This window comes from Agelaius tricolor, unplaced genomic scaffold, assembly GCF_023055355.1.
Source record: "Agelaius tricolor isolate 1412-34295 unplaced genomic scaffold, bAgeTri1.0.p SCAF_3, whole genome shotgun sequence".
NCBI lineage: Eukaryota > Metazoa > Chordata > Aves > Passeriformes > Icteridae > Agelaius > Agelaius tricolor.
Genome location: NW_027269263.1, coordinates 23,173,068 through 23,194,935, shown reverse-complemented (window position 1 = coordinate 23,194,935; position 21,868 = coordinate 23,173,068). Strand labels below are relative to the sequence as shown.

The 21,868-nt window shown below is 37.5% G+C and overlaps 1 protein-coding gene across 1 annotated transcript in view; it reads right to left on the bottom strand.

Annotated features, from left to right (window-relative positions):
* The window catches only part of NUP205 (nucleoporin 205), a 45,690-nt gene extending 24,285 nt beyond the window's left edge, over positions 1-21,405 (bottom strand). Inside the window, exons 1-18 of the mRNA XM_071423182.1 lie at positions 21,284-21,405; positions 18,085-18,227; positions 16,891-17,062; positions 15,826-15,970; positions 14,838-14,997; positions 13,462-13,690; positions 13,141-13,305; positions 12,233-12,408; positions 10,206-10,322; positions 8,895-9,032; positions 7,707-7,857; positions 6,732-6,937; positions 5,138-5,320; positions 4,430-4,480; positions 3,550-3,759; positions 2,682-2,781; positions 1,038-1,175; positions 608-797 (exon numbers count right to left, since the gene is read on the bottom strand). Of these exons, the coding sequence (XP_071279283.1) occupies positions 608-797; positions 1,038-1,175; positions 2,682-2,781; positions 3,550-3,759; positions 4,430-4,480; positions 5,138-5,320; positions 6,732-6,937; positions 7,707-7,857; positions 8,895-9,032; positions 10,206-10,322; positions 12,233-12,408; positions 13,141-13,305; positions 13,462-13,690; positions 14,838-14,997; positions 15,826-15,970; positions 16,891-17,062; positions 18,085-18,227; positions 21,284-21,311 (2,702 nt within the window). The 5' untranslated portion in view covers positions 21,312-21,405. The remainder of the gene's footprint in view (positions 1-607; positions 798-1,037; positions 1,176-2,681; positions 2,782-3,549; positions 3,760-4,429; positions 4,481-5,137; positions 5,321-6,731; positions 6,938-7,706; positions 7,858-8,894; positions 9,033-10,205; positions 10,323-12,232; positions 12,409-13,140; positions 13,306-13,461; positions 13,691-14,837; positions 14,998-15,825; positions 15,971-16,890; positions 17,063-18,084; positions 18,228-21,283) is intronic.
* Positions 21,406-21,868: the final 463 nt, after the last annotated feature.

Sequence of the window (21,868 nt, the reverse complement as noted above, 5' to 3'; positions counted from 1 at the left end):
ATAAGAAATTAAACAACATTTAAAAATGAAACATTTACAAATCAAATTACATGAGATAACATTAAAGCTTCTAACAAAATTTCACTCTGCATGAAACAATGAATGTTCCTCCATTGGGAGAGATTAGTAGGCTGAGTAGGGATAATAACCTTTCCTGGAATTTTTATCATTCTTTTTATCCAATATCTACATTAAACACTGCTGCAGAAGTTGAAACAACTGCTTGTAGGCATTTAATACAGTAAATAATGGGCAATACTGTAAAACGTGGCCAACAACCAAATTCACTGAACTTTCCCACTCTGTGACAACCAAAGTCTGGGGCAAAATGAAATTATATGCAAGGGAATCATTGAACATAAGGTAGACAGGAAGAAATCATGAGGGGGGGGAAATTCTGAAAGAAAAACTATAAATACAGATCCCAACCTTGCACTAGACAATCACAGATCATACCACCTGTGAAGACATCTCCTGTTCCCCCAAAAAAATTCATGAGATGCTCTGTGTGAAGAGGAGCATTGGCTAGTGAAACCAATGAAAGGATTCAGGATCCAAACACTTCTGTGCCTCCAAAACTCCTCCCTTCTCAGTACTTTGCACATACCTAGCAATATTCACCACGTGATCAGCCTTTTTAGTGCGAGGATTGATTCCTTGAAGCAGCTGCTCCAGTGGTGTGACAATAAGGGAAAGGTGGCTCTCCCGCAACAGATCCATAAAAATGTTCTCCTTCTGTAGGGTTAAGTTTAGAAGTGCAAGGCAATACTGTACAGCTTTCTCTAAATGCTTCTTTCCTGCAGTGCACAAAGAACATGAGAAATACAGAGGAGAAGCTAAATAGACTACATTCAAAAATGTCATTCATCAAGCCTTGCACCAAGAAAAGAAACCCGTCAGTTGTTTACCAGTAGGAAAACTTCCCCAAAATACAATTTTTATATACAAGAGATACAAGTTAGATAAGCAATGCTAGCTTTAAATCCTACTTACTATACATTTTAACTTCACATTAAAAATGAATTCTAGGCACGTACCAGGAAACGGAGCGTAAGTATCAAGCTGCTTAACCCCTTCTTCTAGCAAACTAAGGCAAAGTTCCAGCATTGGGGACTCATTCAACAGATGATACATCAAATTGAATCCAGGTGGTTTATATGCTATTATTTCTTCTCCTAAATACAGAAGGAGTAAAAAAATATATAACCTCTAATAAAAAACCGTTCTATTACTCAAGTTAGCCTAAGCTACAAAACATAACAGCCCCCATGGGTCTAAGCAACATCCTTTGTACAAAGTCTTGAGAGATTTTTTTTTATATAGAAGCCATTGAGGAACTTTTAAAAGTTTGGGAATAGTTGTAAGGGCAATTACCATTACTTTCCAGTACCCAATATCACAATTTCAAATTTAAACCCAAAAAAGATCTTACCAAAAAGAAACTGGAAAAAGTTTATGTCCCCCCCCTAAAACTGCACGAAGACCCTGAATGAGGGAAAAAGTAGTTCCAGAAGTCAAAGAGAATGTCCACCAAAAATTCCTATGACTGTTGAAATAATGTATGCAAAAACAAAACTACTAGCCTAAAATTCAAAGACCTTCGTGATATGAAATAAAAGGAGAAGACTAATGCTTCCAGTTTGCCTAGGCTCTTCATAAACTGTGGTATATAAAAGCAGGAAAAGAGTAGAAATCTTTTTTAACACACAAGTGAGAACAAGGGTACAAGGGTTACTTTTGGCACCAGCTTTAAAAATGCCCTTCTTCCATTCATTCTGTGTGTGCAACTCCACCACACACTAACAGAGAAGACATGCCACTGTGGAGCCACACACTGAATCTGTTCAAAAAATGCACCTACTCAAACCTAGATTAACCCACTTCTCCAATGCATCACGGAACCCACAAAAAATCATACAAGTTGAAGGATTAGCTGAGGACAGGAACAAGCTAACAAGTTTTCTGAGCTAGGTATGCTGCCAAGTACTCTTTGTCCAAGTATGAGGCACACAGGTCTTCCAACTCTAAAGCTGTTTTCAATTAAAAAGTGGTTCTCACAGCACTGCTACAAGAAAATCCACAAGCATCACAATGGAATTCACTATAAGAAACTTTGTTTCAAGAAAAAAAAAAATCTGGAGTCCAAAAAAACCCTAGATTTCCTATAATGAGGCAAGTATAATCTACTTTAGCCTTTTAAAGAACAGTTGCTCAGAATCAAATGACTTCAGGTCACAATTCCACCATTACTATCTGCTTTCAATAACTCATGTATTAATAATATTAATAGTAAAGGTTATCTCAAATACAATGCTGCTTTTAAATTAACCCTACAAATAGTGGTGATTTAGATAGAGACCAAACAAGTCCAGAGGAACAAGCCAGAACTGAGGTGTTGTTCAAGTGTCAAATGTTGCTCTTCAACCAAGTCAGAAACGAAAGAGACAGAAGTTATTCTCCTAGCAGAGACAGAGAAGTAGAAAATAGTGTACATGAGGACCTACTGAGTCAGCAACGCAGATCTCAATACTACGTGGAAATTTTTAACATCTTCCTATTTTAAAGTCTTGGCCTAGCTTTCCACCAGCTTATTTGCAATATTAAACAAGACCCCAAGATAGAGGCAACAGAGCAAAACAAGCTACAATTCTGTTTGTCAGTGAACAAATGAACAAGCTAACCTTGTAACTCCACATATTGGTCCACAAAGTCTTCAAGTTGAGGCTCGTAGTCCCGCAATAATTTGTAAAACACTTCCAGAACTACCTCAGCTACTTCCCACTGCAGACAATGAGAAAACAAATAATACACAGATTAAGGCTGTGTAACAAAGCCAAGATCACAAAGAACACAACACACACTGCAATGATGTACTGGATCAGAACTATGGCTAGCATTTCAAAATTATATAGTCATGCCAACAACACTATACTTCATTGTGTCAAATAATTTGAAAGCCCAAGCTTTCTTTCTGAAGTGAAAGGGGAACACTGAAACAGATTTATTACCTGCTTTATGCTCTATTATACAATATACATATTAGGATATTGTATTATTGGATTTATTGCTTATTAGGTTAAGTTTAAAAAAATAGTTTTAATTAGGTATACAGCTAAGAATAGATTAAGAATAGCCAGCTTCCAGGATACAGTTTAGCACATGCCTCCATCCAGAAGTATTTTATCCAGAACCAAAGCCAAATTCCTTGGTTCAGCAAGTCAGAATTATTTTGTGATGTAACATTGAGAAAAGGACAAATGTGACTTGTAGGTTTGGGCATGTCATGTTCAGAAATCATTAGCCATATAGTAGACTTGCAGAATCCTGCATAGCAAATTGAAATTTAGCAATACAAGCTTCTTTTTTAAAAGATACTTTATACAGGCTCCTTTGAAGTATATCCTCATCCGTGAGTTGAAATATCACCTGTTTACAGAATCAAAACACTATCAAGTGCTCTAGGTTACTTTTGCACAGCTTTCTCAAACAGATCTAAGCCACATCAACAACTATATCCTAAGGAAAAAAATATTTTCAACCAAAACTTACTTTTTCAGCAGCTTTCCGGTAAGCTCTGGTGCGGAATCGGAGAAACACAGAATCCCTGAGGAACTGGAGGTAGGGATCAAAGCCTGGAGGGCGCAGACCTGCTCCCAAGTTAGCTGGGAATGAACTCTCCACTAGTGTGCTGATGAGTCGACAGAAGGCGCGGGTTAAAGGATATTCCTCATAGCGGGACTCAATCTCATTCAATTCAACCTTCCCAGGAGGACAGCAAAAACAGGAGGAGACAAATCACAAATTTTGAGGGAGGAGGAAACATGTGAGAAATAATATAATTTATATAATTTATAATAATAAATAATAATAAAAATATCATTTATATAATATTATAAATATTATATATTATAATATAAATAATATAATGTGGATTACGTCACAGTAAATCAATTTAGCAGCATTTCTGTCTACAGTACAACACAAACAGACCAAAAGCAGCAAAGCATCAATACTGTTATTTCAGTTCAGCAACACATATTCATTCCTTTCTGAGCTACTTGAAGATAACCCTCAACATTTACCTACTTTGTTTTTATTTATCACTGTTGTTAGACACAAAGTGAGCTACACCAAGATGTAACAAAAGTGAGTCCAATTTAGGAAAAAGTTAGCAAGAAGTGCTCATGAGGAATTTGATGTGTTTAGATGCTGTTCTGTTACTAGTATGAAGCTGAACTAGATGCAAAAATTGATAAAATTTTCCAGAAATTACAAGCAGGCTTGAAAGTAAATTACAAAGCAGTGAAACAACAGCGTCTATTAGAAAAGTTTCCCATGGACACATGAAGGAGAGGCAGCCTCTGCAAGTGCTTCCCAAATGCATATGCAGATGATCAGAGAGGCTGCCAAAGTACAGAGACTTTCTTACCTCAATACCAATTGCTTGTCTCTGGCCTGGACTTCTCACAGTTTGTAATATCTTCAAAACAGAAAGAGAAATGAAAACAGACCAACACATTTCACATAATCAAAGTGCATCTCCACAATTTTTATCAGGAGTAAAAAAAGAAAGAGACTCATCACGTTTTAGATCTAAGAAGAGGTTTTCTAAATCCTTTTAAAGGATAAAAAGCCAAGATTTTTCTGTCTGAGAGGCTGAATTATGTTTGACACTTGTATGCTTCCAGCTTTATGTTCTCCAAGATCTGCATCACGTTTTCAGATTAATGATTTTTATCTTATATTGAGTAGGGGGGGAAAGATATTTCCTTCATTATCTCTTACAATAGTATACTTTAAGAAATACCATAAATTAGGAAGCAAAGGTGGTGAGAGGTCATTATTGTCAGGATCTCTTAATAGCAACTAAAAATAAGGCAGCAATTACAGTTCAAACAGGACTGTTAGGAAATTAGTACTGATGTAAAATAAGCACAGCCAATGACATCTCTGAGGTGATACTGTCATTTTCAAAATAATTTCAAAGCATTAACACTTTGACCCCATTAACTGTGAAAAAAATTATATTCAACAATGGAAAAAGAAAATTTAGGAGGAAATGCAATACTATTTCAAATACTGGCAATTTCAACAAACTCGGATGCTACAGTTCTAAGCACGGAAAATCCTAAGATACCTGTGTATATTCCAGGGACTGCCAGAGTGAAGCAGCTATTTCAGGAGATCTTCCAAAAGCAGTAAGGGTTTCTAACAGCTCTGCTTTCAAAATAGGAGGAATGCTGCACTGCAGGAGTCCCAGGATGACCACTACTGGTGTCCACTGAGGGTGCTCACAAAGAGCCAAGCGAGCATTCTCACTCTACAGAGGAAACAGAAAACAGAACTGCACATTATTACTTTGAAAGCTTTTCATGTCTTATAATCTCTAATTCACGGTTCAGCATGAAAGACTGCTTTGTACTCGAAAGTACACAAGATATCAAAAGAATAGTAGACAATTCCAAAGCCAACCATTTTAATTAAACAAAAAGCTGAGTATAAAGACTTACAAGTACTAAAATTGTGCCTATCCACACAGAAAAATTATTTGGATAATACAAGCTTCTTATAACAATCTGCTTTTTTTAGTAGACAACCATTCATGGAATTAGTCTTTAAGTACTGACACTCCAGCAGCTTCTTCAACCATGGGTAGAGGGACTTTTATTCATTTTTCTATTACAAACATTCTATATACTCCTATCTCTATATATTTGTATGAACTCACACTTCATTTGGATGTTTTCTAAGAACTTGTATCAATTTGTTTTAGTCTAAGAACAGGATCATCACTCACATAAACTCACTACAGACTCTAGGATGAACCACTGGATAAGATCAAGCCTCTAGCCTCATCAAATGGTAATTCCCTGCACCCTTAGAACAAATTTATCTTCATCCCAGATTATGATTTAATGATGCCACAAAATATTACTTTTAAGAGTTCCCTTTATCCATGCATATCCAACACTGACATTACAGCTCGAACAGGATCACCCCACTATCATTACCACCAAAGACAATTTTTTAAAATTGTATTTAGTTTCACTGATCTGTCTTGTGTTTGTGTCAGCAAAACCAAGGCTATCTCCCTATATCACAAAAATTTTAGGCTGCAAAATCTGGTGGGTACTTAAGAGCAGAATTATACACTATTCAGAATTACACAGACAATTCACAACACAAAATTATGCACTGCAATTTTATTCTCCTGGAATTCTCTTCCAGTCAATTCATTCAAATAATTTTACACCCTTGGTTTGGGGACATTTTAAATCATAACCCTAGAGGCAACTTTCACAGCTGATCATATTCCTTGCCAAATTTATACCACTTCCTTTTGAATTCAACTATTGCTTTTTCAAACTCATAAATAAAGGCAAAGAACTTTCCTACTCCACAGTGATTTATTGTGAATATACCTCACTTCTGAAAGACATTATCAGCTCCATTACCAGCATGAGAGTCAAGTAAGCAAGAAAATCAGCAATACCAAGAACACAGGAAAAGGAATCATCTCTTTCTGCTTCACCTACACCTTCAGTGTTTGGTCATTACAGTTACTCCTGATGTTTCCCATGCTTATGGAGTTCACAGATAAAATGACAACTGCTAGATAAATTTTCCTTACATACTTTTTTTGGTCAAGGAGAACTTCAGAGCTGAATGATGATGATTTGCAAGGAAAAAAAAAAGTTTTAACAAAGAAAAGCAAATAAAATGTTACTTACCCAATTGACTATAACAGTGGTCAGCTGTAAAAATGCAATTAATCCATCCTGTTCTTTCTGTGTGATGCCTCGGAGAGGCAGGTGACGGTACTGGACACTGTCTGCACTTGGCAAGTCTTTCCTTAAGTGCTCATGATAAAGCATCAAGGAGTGGAAGAAATGTTCCCAGGAGACAGGACTGCCACCTGCTCCTTGGATGTTTTCCGCTAGAAAAATGACAAACAGGTGACGAGATTTTCTTTCTACTCTTTCACAGAGTGAAAAGCAGGATGGCTAAAACTAAAAGTTTCTTATCTAAAGAAAAAAGTAAAGTTCAAAGGAAAGTTATTGTATCCAAAATTAATCATTTATGTTTGGGGACTTTTGCTTGTTTATGGGCTTTTTTGAGACAGAAAGGTGCTAATATAAAGAACTAGTATAAATAAGTTTTCTGTTTTATGAATTGGAATCTTTGCAGCATTTTTTCTATTTTCAGAGGAGGGGGGTTTTTTATAATTTGACCAATGCAAAATGAATGCAAAACACAGGACTGAGTAGCATCTCCTACTTTGAGAAAGTGCTATTGTATTAAATGAATCAAAAAATTCTAACTGAACAAAGCGCTTCTGAACAAAGTTAGCTCAGGAAAGTTACATTGTGTATTTTGTAAATACAGCTAGCTTTAAGACATTACTTATTTTTTGTTTTATAATAAGCAACACTGACGTTCTGCATTCCTTATGGTGCTAAGACATGGATTTTTTTTTTTTTAAGTATTATTTCACTAGGTGAATTGCTCACATGGTGCTCAGACATCTAACTACCTCATCTGGCAGGTTTTATTTCAGATTACAGTTTCAAGTAAAGACTTCCAGTTTCACCTTCGTACTACTAATGAAATGTTAAAAGTATGAGGCCACAATTCATCTCAAATGAGTCTTCGCACTTTTGGAAAGTAAAGGAGTTGAGAAAGAGCTGAAGTGTCACTTCTCTTACCATGACTACTGCCATTGACTTTTAGCAAACTAAAGCAGTAATGAGCACACTGAGGCCCACTAGCCAGTCCCCGCAGCATTTTCAAGTATGGGATGTAAATTGTGGAAGGAAGTAGATCTCCCATTTGCCTAACAAACTTTGACAAGACAACCTAGAACAAATAAAGATCAGTGTTTAAAAAAAAAAAGGAAAAGCTGAGTATTATAGGAAAACATTAAGAAGTAAAAGTCAGAAAACAAATTCTAATGTAATGAGGGCAGGGTGGACAAGTTCCTTTGTAGACTGGCCTATTCAGTCATGTTTGAAAGAGGAACTAAACAAAATAACTCATGTGACTGCACAATATACTAACTCTGCAATTCAGTATTTCTAGTGATAAAATTTACTTCAGCTCCCAAATGTTCCGCAGGAGTATTTTTAGCACATCTCACAGTGCAAGTAAAGAATTCAGTGTGCTTGTCATATACCTGAACAGTGACTCACACACACAGTGATTCCTTTCAGGGACATTAGGCTTGCTTGCACCTGGTCCTAATTTAAGTTGACAGTATTCTGGGTGGGTCTCGGGATGTGTCTGATTTTTTTTGGTTTTTTTTTTTTGGCTAGGTTTTGCCTAGCACTGCAAAGTCCTTCAAAAAGCATTTAGGGCTGACAGAACCCAAGGTACCCAAGGTGTCTACTTTATCTGCTTAGATTGTGTCTTCATTCTAATTTAAGTTCTGTCTCTTATGGACTATAATTTTAGGACTTTAAATAATTAAAATAGTCTTAGGACTTTTTACCCTTAAAATACTATCAACTGCAGTTAATAAAGTTTTGGTTTATTTATTGTTAAGGAATCTAATTTCTCAGTTAAATGAAAAAGGCATGCAGAAGTCATCAGACAAAAAACACAAGAGAACTATCAGAATCCATTCAGCAACTGGAACAAATCAAACCTAAACAACATTTTCAAAGAGGTTTGTTAGTACTCTTTCTTGCTTAGTTTATTGACAACTGTGAATGGCTGGCAGAAGCAACAACCATGCCATGCAGAGCAGGACACATGCAACTGGGTCACTGAAAAAAGGTAAGGTCTTCTTAGAGCTTATCTGTAATAAGGATACCAAAAAGAAAATTTGTTGCTTGAGGGTTTTTTGTTACTTTGGTTTTAAGTTACTGGTAATTACTCAAGAAAATCGAGATAACCTGGCGCTGAGGGGGTCGCTGGTGAGCTACTCCAAGGTAGGAGCCCATGATGGTGGAGGTCTGCAGGGGCTCTGATGGACACCAGTACTCGTGGGCAAGCTCCAGATTAAAGGGGTCCTTCCTGTACAACTCAGCAATCTGTCAGAAAAAAGAAGATGCAAGAAAAGTAACAACTCCAGGAAGAAAAAAAACAATTACTTCAAAAATAAGCACTGCTTCTAGATTAGCTAAAAAAATCTGAGAGGCAAAGCATCACAGGGCTGGTGTTCCAGTTCTTAAAACTTTCTGAAAATCACAGCCTCTAAATAACAGAACTGGAACTAGTGACAGCCAGCAAAATTCGAAATGTAGCTATCAGTGAAAATTTAATAATTTTCTATTTAACTATTATGGATTAAATCATTGCTAAAAAACCCAGTGTCATTTCTCCTTAAACAACCATATGCCTACCTTTATATATTAATTTTACAAGTTAGGTAGTATCATAATTAGAAACCTTATCTGCTATCTGAACATACAAATTTCTCAGAGCAAATTTTTATTTCTTCATTCAAGTTTACTATAGCTATATGAGATGCTTAAGAAAGCATTTCATTACAAATTTTCCTGCTGATATCCTATAACCTGAAGGATATCTTTGGAAAAGACTAGTAATACAAGCTTTTAAATTATCAGAAAATATAAAACACCTCAGTTCAGTACGCAAATTTATTTTTCAACATAGATTTTTCTGAAAGTGCAGTAAAGTAACCCTAATAGCTAATATTTAAACAAATGTAAGTATTTTTATTTCCATTTTATTTTATTTTGATTTTCTTTATTTTATTAAAAATATGACAGAAAATCATTCTTTTAAATGTATGCTTATGGTCAAAACTCTACTGAAATAAGGGAATTTGTAATTCCATCAGTCTTGATGGAGTCACCTTACTGAGCAAATATCAAACAGTCTTCCCAAACTCTCATTACAAATATATCAACACATAATTATTTGAACATTTCAATTATTTATCAGAGTAATTGTCAACAGCGGGGTAAAACATCTAAAACCTTCAAATGTAAGAAACAATGCAGTATTTCCTTACTAAAAAATAATAAAAACCATGACATTAACATCAGAAACCAAGGCAGCAAATTAACTCCTTTATATGAAAAATTATAGAAAAGTGTCTGTACTTAAGGAAAAAAAAAATTCATCCCAAAAGGGAAAGATCCAGCACCATATGGTATCATTCAGATACAAGTTTCAGATGACAAATGCAAGTCACAATCATTATTTGTCACAGTAATTTACAAGAAAATAAGGCTTACTAGAAGCATTAAATGCTCCAGATCTCTCCGAAGGGAAATAGGTGGATCGTTACCCATCTGAATACTCATGTGGATCATGCGAGCATCTTCGTCAGCACGGTTCCTCAGCTGTTTCACCTGCACGATTTATAAAGTGGAAAAGGAAACAGTGGTCTATATTTAGCTAAGAATGAAATAAACAGAAATAATGGAATTGTCTACATGGCCTATTAAAACTATGAAAGCAAAGGTACTTGCACGAACATGACAAGAATATTCAATTTTCTATTTTTTCAGTCCTCTCTCCCTCTCAAGAGCTTGCACGCAGAGTTGTAGTGATTGACTATAACTTACTGCCAAAGCCCTTAGAACATAGCAAAAGCCCTCAACTTGTACCATGGGAGTTTCTCCTAACTGATTGCACCAGATAATTTGGTTTTGCTCCAAAAGGTGGATCCTTTTCCTCTTTCTAATTTAAAAGCTAAACAGCTTCGTTTCAAAGGATGCTAGACCATTATTCACAAGGAGTGAAAAGAAACATGTAATGTAAATGCAAACATGAATGCAAAATATTGATTCCTGTATATAGATCTCTGGATTGCACCCTTCTTCACCATTAAAGACTACTCCTACTTGCAGCTACTTTACAACTTGAAAAGGTCTGAACTGATGCAACTTTGGAGTTACTCTGTCTCAGCCAGAAGCATTATCACATGTCAATAAATACCACAGAAAAAACAAGAGAGAAGAGCAAGAAGAATGGCAAGCAAATCTTTTTTTAAAGTAACCATTTAATCAGCATCCCAAACTTCTTTGTGTTGAAAATGCTAATTATTAAACAAAAACCAGCTGACATTTAGTTTTAAATTCAAAAAGCTTTTGACATGAGACCTCAACAGAGGCTTATAGAAAGCAAACCAACATGAGATTAAAAGTTTTGTTAAATATTAAGGAGACATTGAAGAACAAGAAACAGAAGTAAGCAACCAATTCAACACATAAAAAATAAAACATGTTGACAGTCCGTAGAGACTACTTCATGGTCTATAATATATCTCAATGTGCAAAACTGAATGAGAAGCAAAATAATTGTTTAAAAAATAGTTTAAAAATAATAATAACAAGAAAAAATTATTAAAAACTCAAAATAACTGTGGAAAGGGTCAAAGCAAACTAGCTAAATTGGTATACTAACTGAACAAAATAAAAACTGTTGGTAAGTTAAATAAACAATAATTTGAGGTACTAAAGCCAATTATCAAGTTCTGAACAAATATAATGGAGGCAACCAAAAGATTTCCCAAATCATCACTGGCAAGGAGCATAAATGCAAAAACTATGCAGAAGAATTAATTAAAATGCTGACTTAGAGATTTAAGTAAAACTGAACCAAGGTTGCACAGACACAGAAAGCAAAACAAAGATCCTGCAAAACAGACACTTCTTTTTGCCTAAAATTTGAGATTCAGTAGAAATAACTAAGGACATAAGCCAACCACTACCTATCAACAGTTAAGACAAAAAGTTGCCTTGCAAGGCTATACCTCAATTGCCTACTAACAACTCCCTGTGAAACAGTTAGTACTGACTTACATCAAACTAGAATGCAAGTCAATGGTCTGATTTTGTCTTATATTCTGCATTACAAAATCCTGTTTGTAATGAACATCTCTCTTTGTCTTCAGGCATTAGCTACAACTAACTGAAAATCTGAGCCAAAGCAGGAAAAAACCAAAAAAACCAAACCCAAACTGAAATGGAATTTCAGCATTCATTTAAATTTTAATCATGTAAAACAAACACTACTACCACCATAAAAGCTTGTGTTGCAAATCTCACCACACTGAAGTGTTTTAAGAACCACATTCTACTTCGGTGTGGAAAACAAACCCCATACATTATGGCTTCTATAAAGCAAACAGGTTTTCTGAAGCTGGAACTCAAGCTGAGCATCACATCTGAATCTCTGTGCTACCTTGTCCAAGTAACAGAAACGTAGAAGAGATGCCCACACTTCTCAGTAAGTGCTACTCACCCAAACAACTTACTTTCATTGGCATGAGTGCGAGGAAGTCCGTGACAAGGTTATGGATTTTGCGAATGTAAAATTCCTCCTGGTAGAAATTTTCAGACGCCACAACGGATTCAGTGAGGAACAGGAAAACATAATCAGCAATTGCTAGCTCTGCCATTGCCTCGTCTGCCTCAGTGAATTCTGCTAGAGCTGGGCAACAAAATTCACAAGAGGGGAAGAAGTAAATAACAATCTGTTACCAAACAAATATATTTCAGGATACGCAGGCATGCAAATTTCCATACTTCTATCAGCTCTGTTTTTTCTACTGTACAGGAGAACTAGACTGAAAAAAAGATAAATTAATGGCAGATGATGACCTCTACTTTCTGTTTTAATAAATGTTACAGTGCATATCCATTTACCCCAAAAAAACCTAAGGCAGTCAACCAAGAACCACAAACCAACTTTATTTAAACATTAATTATATTGTTTACATTTTCTTTTTTAGATATTTTGGAGTAGACTCAATTTTGACATAGTAGAAAGCTAGATGGTTTGTGAGGTTCAGAATGGAAAAAATAAAATTATGACTAGATTCATCATCTCAAGATACTGAGGTCTAACATCTACAGATGTAAAAAAAACACAGTCAAGAATCCATTCTGGATTTAAGCAGATTCAAATGATACTAAAGCTGAAAATTAAATACTTGAATTTTCCAGTACGTTAAAATCTCTTTCACTTCAATAAGGCACTATTACTGTCTAGTAAATAATTACTTCTACATCTGTGTATATTTCAGAGCAATTCAATTCACTACAACGAAACTTATATAGAAAAAGTTTTAAGGAAGTAAATAATACCTCAGAAAGGTAATGGATCCTTTGACTTACACCACTTGCAGTCTCTGAATACTAATGTGCAGCAACTGAACTTTACCTGTCACATCAGAGAATTGGGATATTCCTCGCAATGTCAGTGCCCAGGCTAATCTGACAGTGGCTTGCAGGCCTGGTAATTTCCAGGGCTGGCACTCCTGAAGCCGAGTGTGGATCGTTGCTATGTACTGTCTTTCTGATAGCAGAGGGAGCCGGTGCATCAAGTCTTCAACAACAAAAACACAAAACCAATACTCAGTATACAAATGTGAAAAAACACATGCAAAATCCTGCCAATTTGTTACTCATCAATAACAAAACAGCTCAAACAACAATTTATCCATCTGCACAATGTAACCTCAGGGAAAGCTGCCAGCATTACCTTCACGATCCTCTGCCCCTTGTTCCAGAAAGCTGACATCAAAGCAGTAAAGGAGAGCCATGAGAAGAGACAAATTCACCCCATCCAATGAGCCATCAGCTTCCACTGTTACCTTCTCCAGGTAACTTATGAGGAGTAGAGTGTCATCCTTACTCAGGGGTGACTGACAGGTCCACACAAAGAGACTTTCAGCCAAGGACTGTCGGCATTCTTTAATGAGATCAGAAACCTTTACAAGACAAACAAACAAACAATAAAAACCAACCTGGTGAATATATCTATTCTGGTAACATGTTCAATTTCTCCTTCTCAGTCAATCACGATGACTGGCTTAAACTAAAAATCCCTCTGAACACAGCAGCTACAGAAAATGCTGGGTTTACTTGCTAAACAAAAAAAAAGGACCCTTCTGCTTGTTAATTGCATTTATATTCCTATGTATTTCATGAGAGGTGTGAGTAGATATCTGGGAATATGACTACACATAAACCAGTACCCCTGCCGAGGTCAAGAGACATCAATCTAAATAGAATTTACACAGCTGTAAATGGATCACACAGAAGGCACACTCCTGTCTCTAATTACACAACTGCACTGGCAGTTACCCCAGTTACAGTCAACCTTCCCTTTGCCCCAAAAATCAATCTTCAGGTGAAACTAAGGTAAATTAAGGTAATTTAAGATAAATGAGAAAGATACTCTTTTCACAGTTTCTAGATTCATAGTAAAAGTGTAAAGCTAGTTCTTTATCCAGTGGAAAGTAAATTGATTTATTATTACACAGAATGATTTTGAGGCAGATCGCCCATTAGAAATGAGGTCAAAAATAAAAACAATCATGTTTAAAATCTTCCTGCCAGCAAAATTATGCTGCAGTTAGTCACAGTGTCAATTAAGCCCAAGAACTACAAAGATGACACTGTATTTTCAAGCAATTTTCACTTGACTATTAGAAATGCTTTCATTCATATTAACACAATTGGGTTATTAAGAGAATTATTCACCTGACTCAACTTGGTTTCAATCTGTTTTAATAATTTGTGAATTAGTTCACTTTTCTTATGTCAGTAGTGCAGATAATGGTAGTGCTGATAATTTAAAATACAGACTTCAGAGTTTAGAAAAGAAGAAATTTACACACAGTGTAAATATTAGGCTTAGATTTTTACTGTTACAATTCTTCACTACAAATAAGACATTCCCTAGCATCTGGGAGCAACAGCAAAATAGAAATGCAGGAAGCAATGTGAATCCCACACTGATATTGCACAAGCTGTGGAGCAGACTTTGTGCAAAGGTAAAGGACTCCTTGCAGTCTAACTCTATCCTAATGTGTTGAGTAACACAGAAGAATATCCATGCTCAGTGAATTTTACCTCTTTGCGATGTTTCTCACTGCCCAATCCCCGCTCTCTCTGGAGTTTATCAAATTCATTGTTCAAATCAATGTGAGACACAAGTGTGAGGATCTTCTGAGTCAAACCCTGCTCCATAAGGTCATCTGTAAAGCGTGTTGTCATGGAAATTAACTCTTGACTGAAATGGAAAGAACATAAATTTAACAATTAATCATAGTTTTCCAGTCACAAACACGTCTAAAATACTGAATCCCATAAAATGTATTTGATGACAAAAAACCATACAAATAAATTATATCCAGAGAGCAACTAAAGATGCATCACTAATCAGTAAGTAGTGCCCTCAAAACATTATGCTGAAGGGATACAGAGTCTTTAGGCAGCTGTAGGTTCAAGAGCATGGAATATGAGAATACAACAGGGATCAGCTAGTTAAGATTTCTATTAAAAGGAAAAAGTATTATACACAAGATGCACATAACTCACAAACTGACAGGCTCTTTCTTACTAGTAAATGCAATTGTCCAGATACTGCACTTGGAATTTATATTTACACTAGAATACATTTTTTCATCTTTCTCTAGCCAACTTGGAAGCAGTGTGCACTGCTTTCTTTTTCAAGGCAAAAAATACTAGTACATTCCTTTTAAGTAAAGCCAGGATCACAATTCCCTTTTACAGTACACATAAAGTCAGAACACAGCAGTGTCCTCAAATACTGAGCAACGACCAATAGTTAGAGCAACAATGGCTGGGACAGTGTCTGAAATAAAATACTGCCAAAAGGTGAGGTAGCATGAAAGAACTGAAAGTAAAATAGATATCCCTATAATCCAACAAAAATATGTGCAAAAAAAGATTATGCTTTAGAAACAAACATGAAAGCAGCTGCATCATGTTATGAGAAAAAAAGCAAATTCGAGACTATACACATTCCCTTAGTCTAATTAGTTCTAAGAGCACTTAAAACAAAGAGTTTTGATCAGCTTATTGCCCTGATACACACCTGAGTTCCAGTGTCCACGTCTTGCCTTGGCGTGACTGGATGAGGGTTCGCAGTGAATTGGCAATGCACCTTTTTCCATCCCAGTACAACAGAACCGCCACTAGACCTCTTGTCAGGCCAGGAAAGTGAGGCTGCTGGTGTTCTCCTAGTGAATGAAAATGCACAAAAACAGACAAAGAGAGCTGAACATACATGCCTTGATAACAGCTCTGTATCTTTGTATTTCTAATTGAAATTCAAATATCACATTCAAAGTAACTGTGGTTATTCACTGCCACTTTGATCTGTTTCAGACACTTAAAAGAAATCCCAGATATTTTGGGTGCTATTGGTAAAATTATTACTCAACTACTAAAACATACAAATTTTTTTTTTAAATGCTAGTCCAAATGGTATTTGCCACTGATATGTACCCATCTTAATAATCAATTTGAGATGATTATCAGAGAAATATATTTTATTCAAAATGAGATTTTCTATCTGAAACTACACTGAAAATTCAAGTTCAAAATAGAAAGTGAGCCTGACTTGAAGATAGCTTTCCAAAGGTGACAAATTTGCAATCTACTTCTTTAACAAATTTTTCAAGTTAATGAACAGTAGCTAGTAATAACTAACAATTTTAACATAATGATTCTAAAATCAATCTTCTACACAAAGAATGTGTCACTCTCCAGAATACTTCTCTTACTAATCAGTTATTAGATTACAGAATCACACAGCAATGTATAACTAACATATAATTTGAAGAATCAGTATCTATTACACTGCTTTACGGAAAAATTCTCAATCATGTTTTAATTACGTTTAAATTCAACGATACAGAAAGCAAATCATAAAACCTCCTCAGAATATAACCCCCCTTGATGGGGGGTATATTAGCTGAGCATACAAACATTAGGGCTTGCTACCATATGACATTACAGTGAGAATTTTTTTAAGAACATTCTGTGATAGGAAGCTAAGGCCTTCACTGTATCATGCATTCACCTTAAATGTACACTTAAATAAGAAGGCACTATTAAGGCAGTATTTTTCCAGATCTTGAATATTTTCCCTTCTCACCAGCTAGAAGGAGCTCAACAGCTGCCAGCTCTCCAATATCAAAGAGGTCACTGAGGATAAAGGCTTCTCTGATGAGCTGCTCTGGCAAAAGCCTAGTTCCTTGCTGACCCTGGATGGCAACTCCCTCTGTGCTTGCTTTCTGAATTTTCTCATGCTGCTGAACATTTTTTGGCTGCAAGAGAAACAAGCACAGGAAGTTATTCAAAATGGCAAGATCAAATACTGAATTAAAGCTTTACTCATTAATCCTTCCTCACAAATACAGTTCTGTCAGGTTAGGTTGTCATCATAAAAACAAAGGCAGTGTTTTTAAACAGATAGTAAAGGCATCCTAAAAATGCTTCATGCTTGGACAGCAGTGGTCTCTTTGTGGGAATGTAAAAAACTAATCTTATACAATCAGTGCTGACATTTAGTTTACTCAAAATACTAGTGGTTGAAAATAAACTTTGATAAAATTCTCAACAGGAATTGACATCAACTCAGTTAAAGACATCTGGGTTGTTGATCAGAACTGTTATGTTACTCCCAACTGTTCTCTACATCATTCTTTTTCTATTAAACTGAGATGCTAAAATATACTGATGAAACTCTATGGCTGACTGTTAAATTTTCTGACCTTTCAATTTAAAAAAGCCATCTACTATTGGAGAAATTACACCCCTGAAAGAAGATATATTTCTAGTTACTACCTTATGATCCACCAGCCAAGAAACAGGGAGTTTTTTTACATTATCTGGCCTTCTGAACAAGACATATTCTGTATTTTTTAAATTCACGTGTTCACCTATTTTTTGGTTGTCAATCTGACTGAAATATGAACAAAACCAGACAAAATAGCTTTGTGCTTTCAGACACACAAGAGTAACAAAACAAGTTAATACATGACTGATGAATCATCAGATACTTTTATTACTCCTTTCAAAATAGCACTCAAATAATGAGAGAAAAAAAATCATCATAGATAAAATTATCCTGTAGATGATACAATATAATATGCATGTATTATTTTTTCCCACTTAATACTACTTGTATTCTTACAGCAGAACAGGACTGGTATAACACATCTGTGTTATGTACTGTAAAAACATGAAAAGAATAGTCATGATCTAAAATGGCATGTAGATAACAATATAAGACAGAGTAAATCATCAACTCTCCAGCTCATTCCAGAAGAGAGCATCAGTCCAGTACCGGATTTCTGAAGAGAGAAATGAAGTCAGATTTGTGCTTCTTTAAAACTTGATCGAGACGATGAACAGCTTCAGGTTGCCTTTTCCAAATGGCATTCATTACAGTCTGCCATATGTCCTTATATGGACCCCACAAGCTTGCAGCTAAAAGGAGAGATAAAACAATGTATTTGAAATAGAGAGAGGAAGAAAACAAATTATTTCTCGATTGCTTTCAATAAGTAGACCCTTTTTTAGTTTACTGTTACTCTTGGCATGTCAGTATACTCTTACATCCGTGAAGATAAGTATATTTTCCTTTCCTAAGGCACAAAACCAAAAAAAAAAAACCAACAATGGTCTGATATAAAACTTAATTGCATCTAGAGAAGTAAAGAACCAAAAAAGATTATGTACACACCTAAATTCTGGTGCTGAAAGTCATCTTACAAGAATACTCACAATACAGTTATTAGGTTGGAAAAGACCTTTAACATCATTAAGTTTAAGCATTAATCTGACACTGCCAAATCCACCACTAAAACATGTCCCCAGGTGCCACATCTACATGTCTTTTAAATCCCTCCAGGACTGTGCCTCTACCACTTCTACAGAACACTCCAGAAAAGGAATCCCTTCACTATTAGCTAAACAACCCATCAAATCAAAATATACAATACTCTTGCATTACAGCAGATGGCTGAAGAAATATTGCTTCAACCATTTCCAAAGTGCTTGAGTGAGCAAGTTGGAAAACTAAAAGCAGTTTAAGCAAAAGCAAGCTATTTACATCACCCTTATAGCTCCTACATTGTCAGAGATGAACCAGTGTGTACTGAGTCATCTGGAAGGGGTGTAAAATCTTGCCTCACTAATCAGAGAAAAACATTTGCTGTTGAGAGACCACAAACTCCTTTGATTACTCAAACTAAAATTGATATCCCTCCCAACAATCAAAACGCCAATCTCCTAAGCTTCAAAGTACCTCTAGGATGTCAGATCAAAGACTGCCATACTTAAATGATGAAGTCTACACACTTAAATGGTGAAGACATTCATGCTGAGTCGGTACATGTGAATTTACAAATGACTGAGACAACACGTTTAGCAGTGCCAAACGCAGTGGCTGTGTCAGGCCAACCTGTAAAAAAGGGACAAATTTGCCTTTTCTGAGCATCAGTGTTTTAACTCCTACAATGTCACCCCTGCCTAGAAATAGCTACTACTGCATGCATAATTTCACACTCAGCTATAACTGGCTGTCCCACACAACATCAGACTTCAGATTTATTTCCACTTGAAATTGTCTTTTCACTCTTACTACATTACCATGTCCACTAAACACCAGCAGCAAACCACAGTGTCTGCCAAAAGGTGTTCAATTACTTCCCTGGCCCATTTGTTTGCTCTTGTCCCTACCACATAATTGCTTTGCACCAGCCCAAACACATGAACTGTACTCTAGGGAATTAGAACAAATTAAGGATCCAATTTCTCAAAGCAAAATCTAATCCAAAAAGGAGTTTATTTTCAACAGGATCACATCTTCAACCCAGTTTGCTCTGCAATGGCACAAAGATGAATTATTGCAGAGAAAGGAATAGGCACTAGGAATAGGAAGAGGTGGGACTTCAGCAACCATGCTGACTTTTTCCCACTTAAGCTGTTCTATTATTACTAATTTTAGAACGGCCGACTGTCCCATCAGGGACAGCAAGAAAAGACAGGCTGAGCTGCTTCTCTTGGCAACAGTAGCAGTTGATGCATATATGCCTGAACACTTTACCAAGTGACAGACACTACCATGAGGTGTCTGTTCCCCCAAACAATATACTATACCTAAGGCAAAATCTTTACCAGTTCTAGTGCCACATCTCCTTTAAATTTTTCTCATATTTCTTGTAAAAAACTCCTTCTTCCACTAGTTTTTTTAATTATAAGGTGATAGACTCTCTTGCTGTGTAACTCATAAAATAGTCTCATTTGATCTACTCCAATTTTCACTTCAACAAAGCCATAGTTTTCATTAAGAGTCTTTATTACTGCTTTTCTGTGAGGCTACAGGGATGCAATCCATTCAGTGAGACCAAAAATCTTCTCTGTAAAATCTGCTTGCCACAGGAATGGAACTTTTAATTCTATTAGCTAGAATTAATAATGACTATTAACTGTCACTACTGACATACAAAACCTTATTTACAGATCTTTTGGCCTACATGCCAGTGACAACTGTTTTTCACAGGGTCTCCATTCTCCTTCTGTTAACCTAATGAAGCTCAGCAAGAGTAAATGCAACATCTTGCACCCAACACAGAACCACTGCACAGGCTGGGAACCAAAGGAGCTTCTGGAGAGCAGCTTTACCCAAGTGTCAAACACCCAAGTGTTCTAGCAGACAGGAGGCTGAACATCAATCAGCAGCACAGGCTCATAGCAAGGCTCCAGGCTCTATTAACAGCTCTATTAACAGCTGTTGCCAGAAAATGCAAATAAGTGATTATTTAGGCATCTCAGAGTCCTTCACTCCCACACTGTGTCTAATTTTGGGCCCTCAGAGCTAGACACTGAAATAGCGAGCCAGAGAACAGAATGAATGAGAGGATGAAAGAAGTGACCTGGTCCAGCCTTACAAAAAGAAGGCTAAAGAGGGATAGGGGCTTTGTTTTCTCTAACTGCTGAATGGCACTACATGCAGAAAGCAGGGCAAGATTCTGGATATATTTCCTTTCTGCCTCTTACACCACACAGCATTAGGAGATGAGTGCAATACCGAAGTGATGCGTAACCACGTGCACACCGAGTTGCACAGTCCCCTGTAAGCAAGGGGGCTTTGGCTGCCTGACGTGACTCCCCGCCAGGACCAGCCAGGCATGGCGGCAACTCTGACCGCGGAGCTCCGTCCCCGGCAGCTCTGCGCGGCCCGAGCCCGGGCACCGCTGCACGGGAGGCCGCTCTCCAGCGCCTGTCCGCCCACCGCGCCCCGCACCGGCCTGGCGCCCCGCACCGGCCTGGCGCCCCGCACCGGCCTGGCGCCCCGCAGCCCTTCCCCGCTGCCCGCCGGGCCTCGCCTCGCCGCCTCGCCACGCCCGGCCTGCCCAGGGCGGCCGCCCCGGTTCCGCGGGCTCGGAGGAGAGGCGCAGGGCCGCCGGCGGCCGCGGAGCGGGACGGCCGCGGGGAGAGGCGGAGGAGAAGCCGCAGCCCCACGCTCAGATTGTTCTTACCCGAATTTACCGCCAACGGAGCCGCCATCTTGGGCAGAGGGAGGCGCGTCGCGGCGCCGGCGCCCGAGGAAGGCCCGGGCGTGCCTAGGCCCCGCCTCGCTGCCGCGGCACCGCGCGGCTGGGCCCCGGCAGGGGCAGCGGCTCCGGCGGCGGCGGGGCAGCCCGGCGCCCGGGCTGCTGGGAGCTGTAGTCAGTGTAGGTTCGTGGTTCAGCGTGCCGGCCGGCTTCGTGTGCGCTGCAGGCGGCTGCGGGAAGGGAGAGCGCCGGGCTTCTGCACTCCCGCCTTCCCTCCTCTGATGTAAATAACACAGCGACTCCGTGCCGTTCCGTTCTTCTTTCCCTTTTCCTTTCCATGCCACGCTCAAGTGAGTCTTTCCTTCCAAGCCCTGCCCTATAAGCCGTTCTCACTGAATATGGCTAAATACCTGAATTCAGACACTGCACTAGGAGATACATTCACTAGAATATTTAAATTTATTTTTTAATTGAAAAAAAATATCATCAGGATGATTCCAGCTTGTCTGGTTTCTGATTGAAATCTTTAAAAAATAGATACAATAAATAATTTTTGCATATGAATGAGGG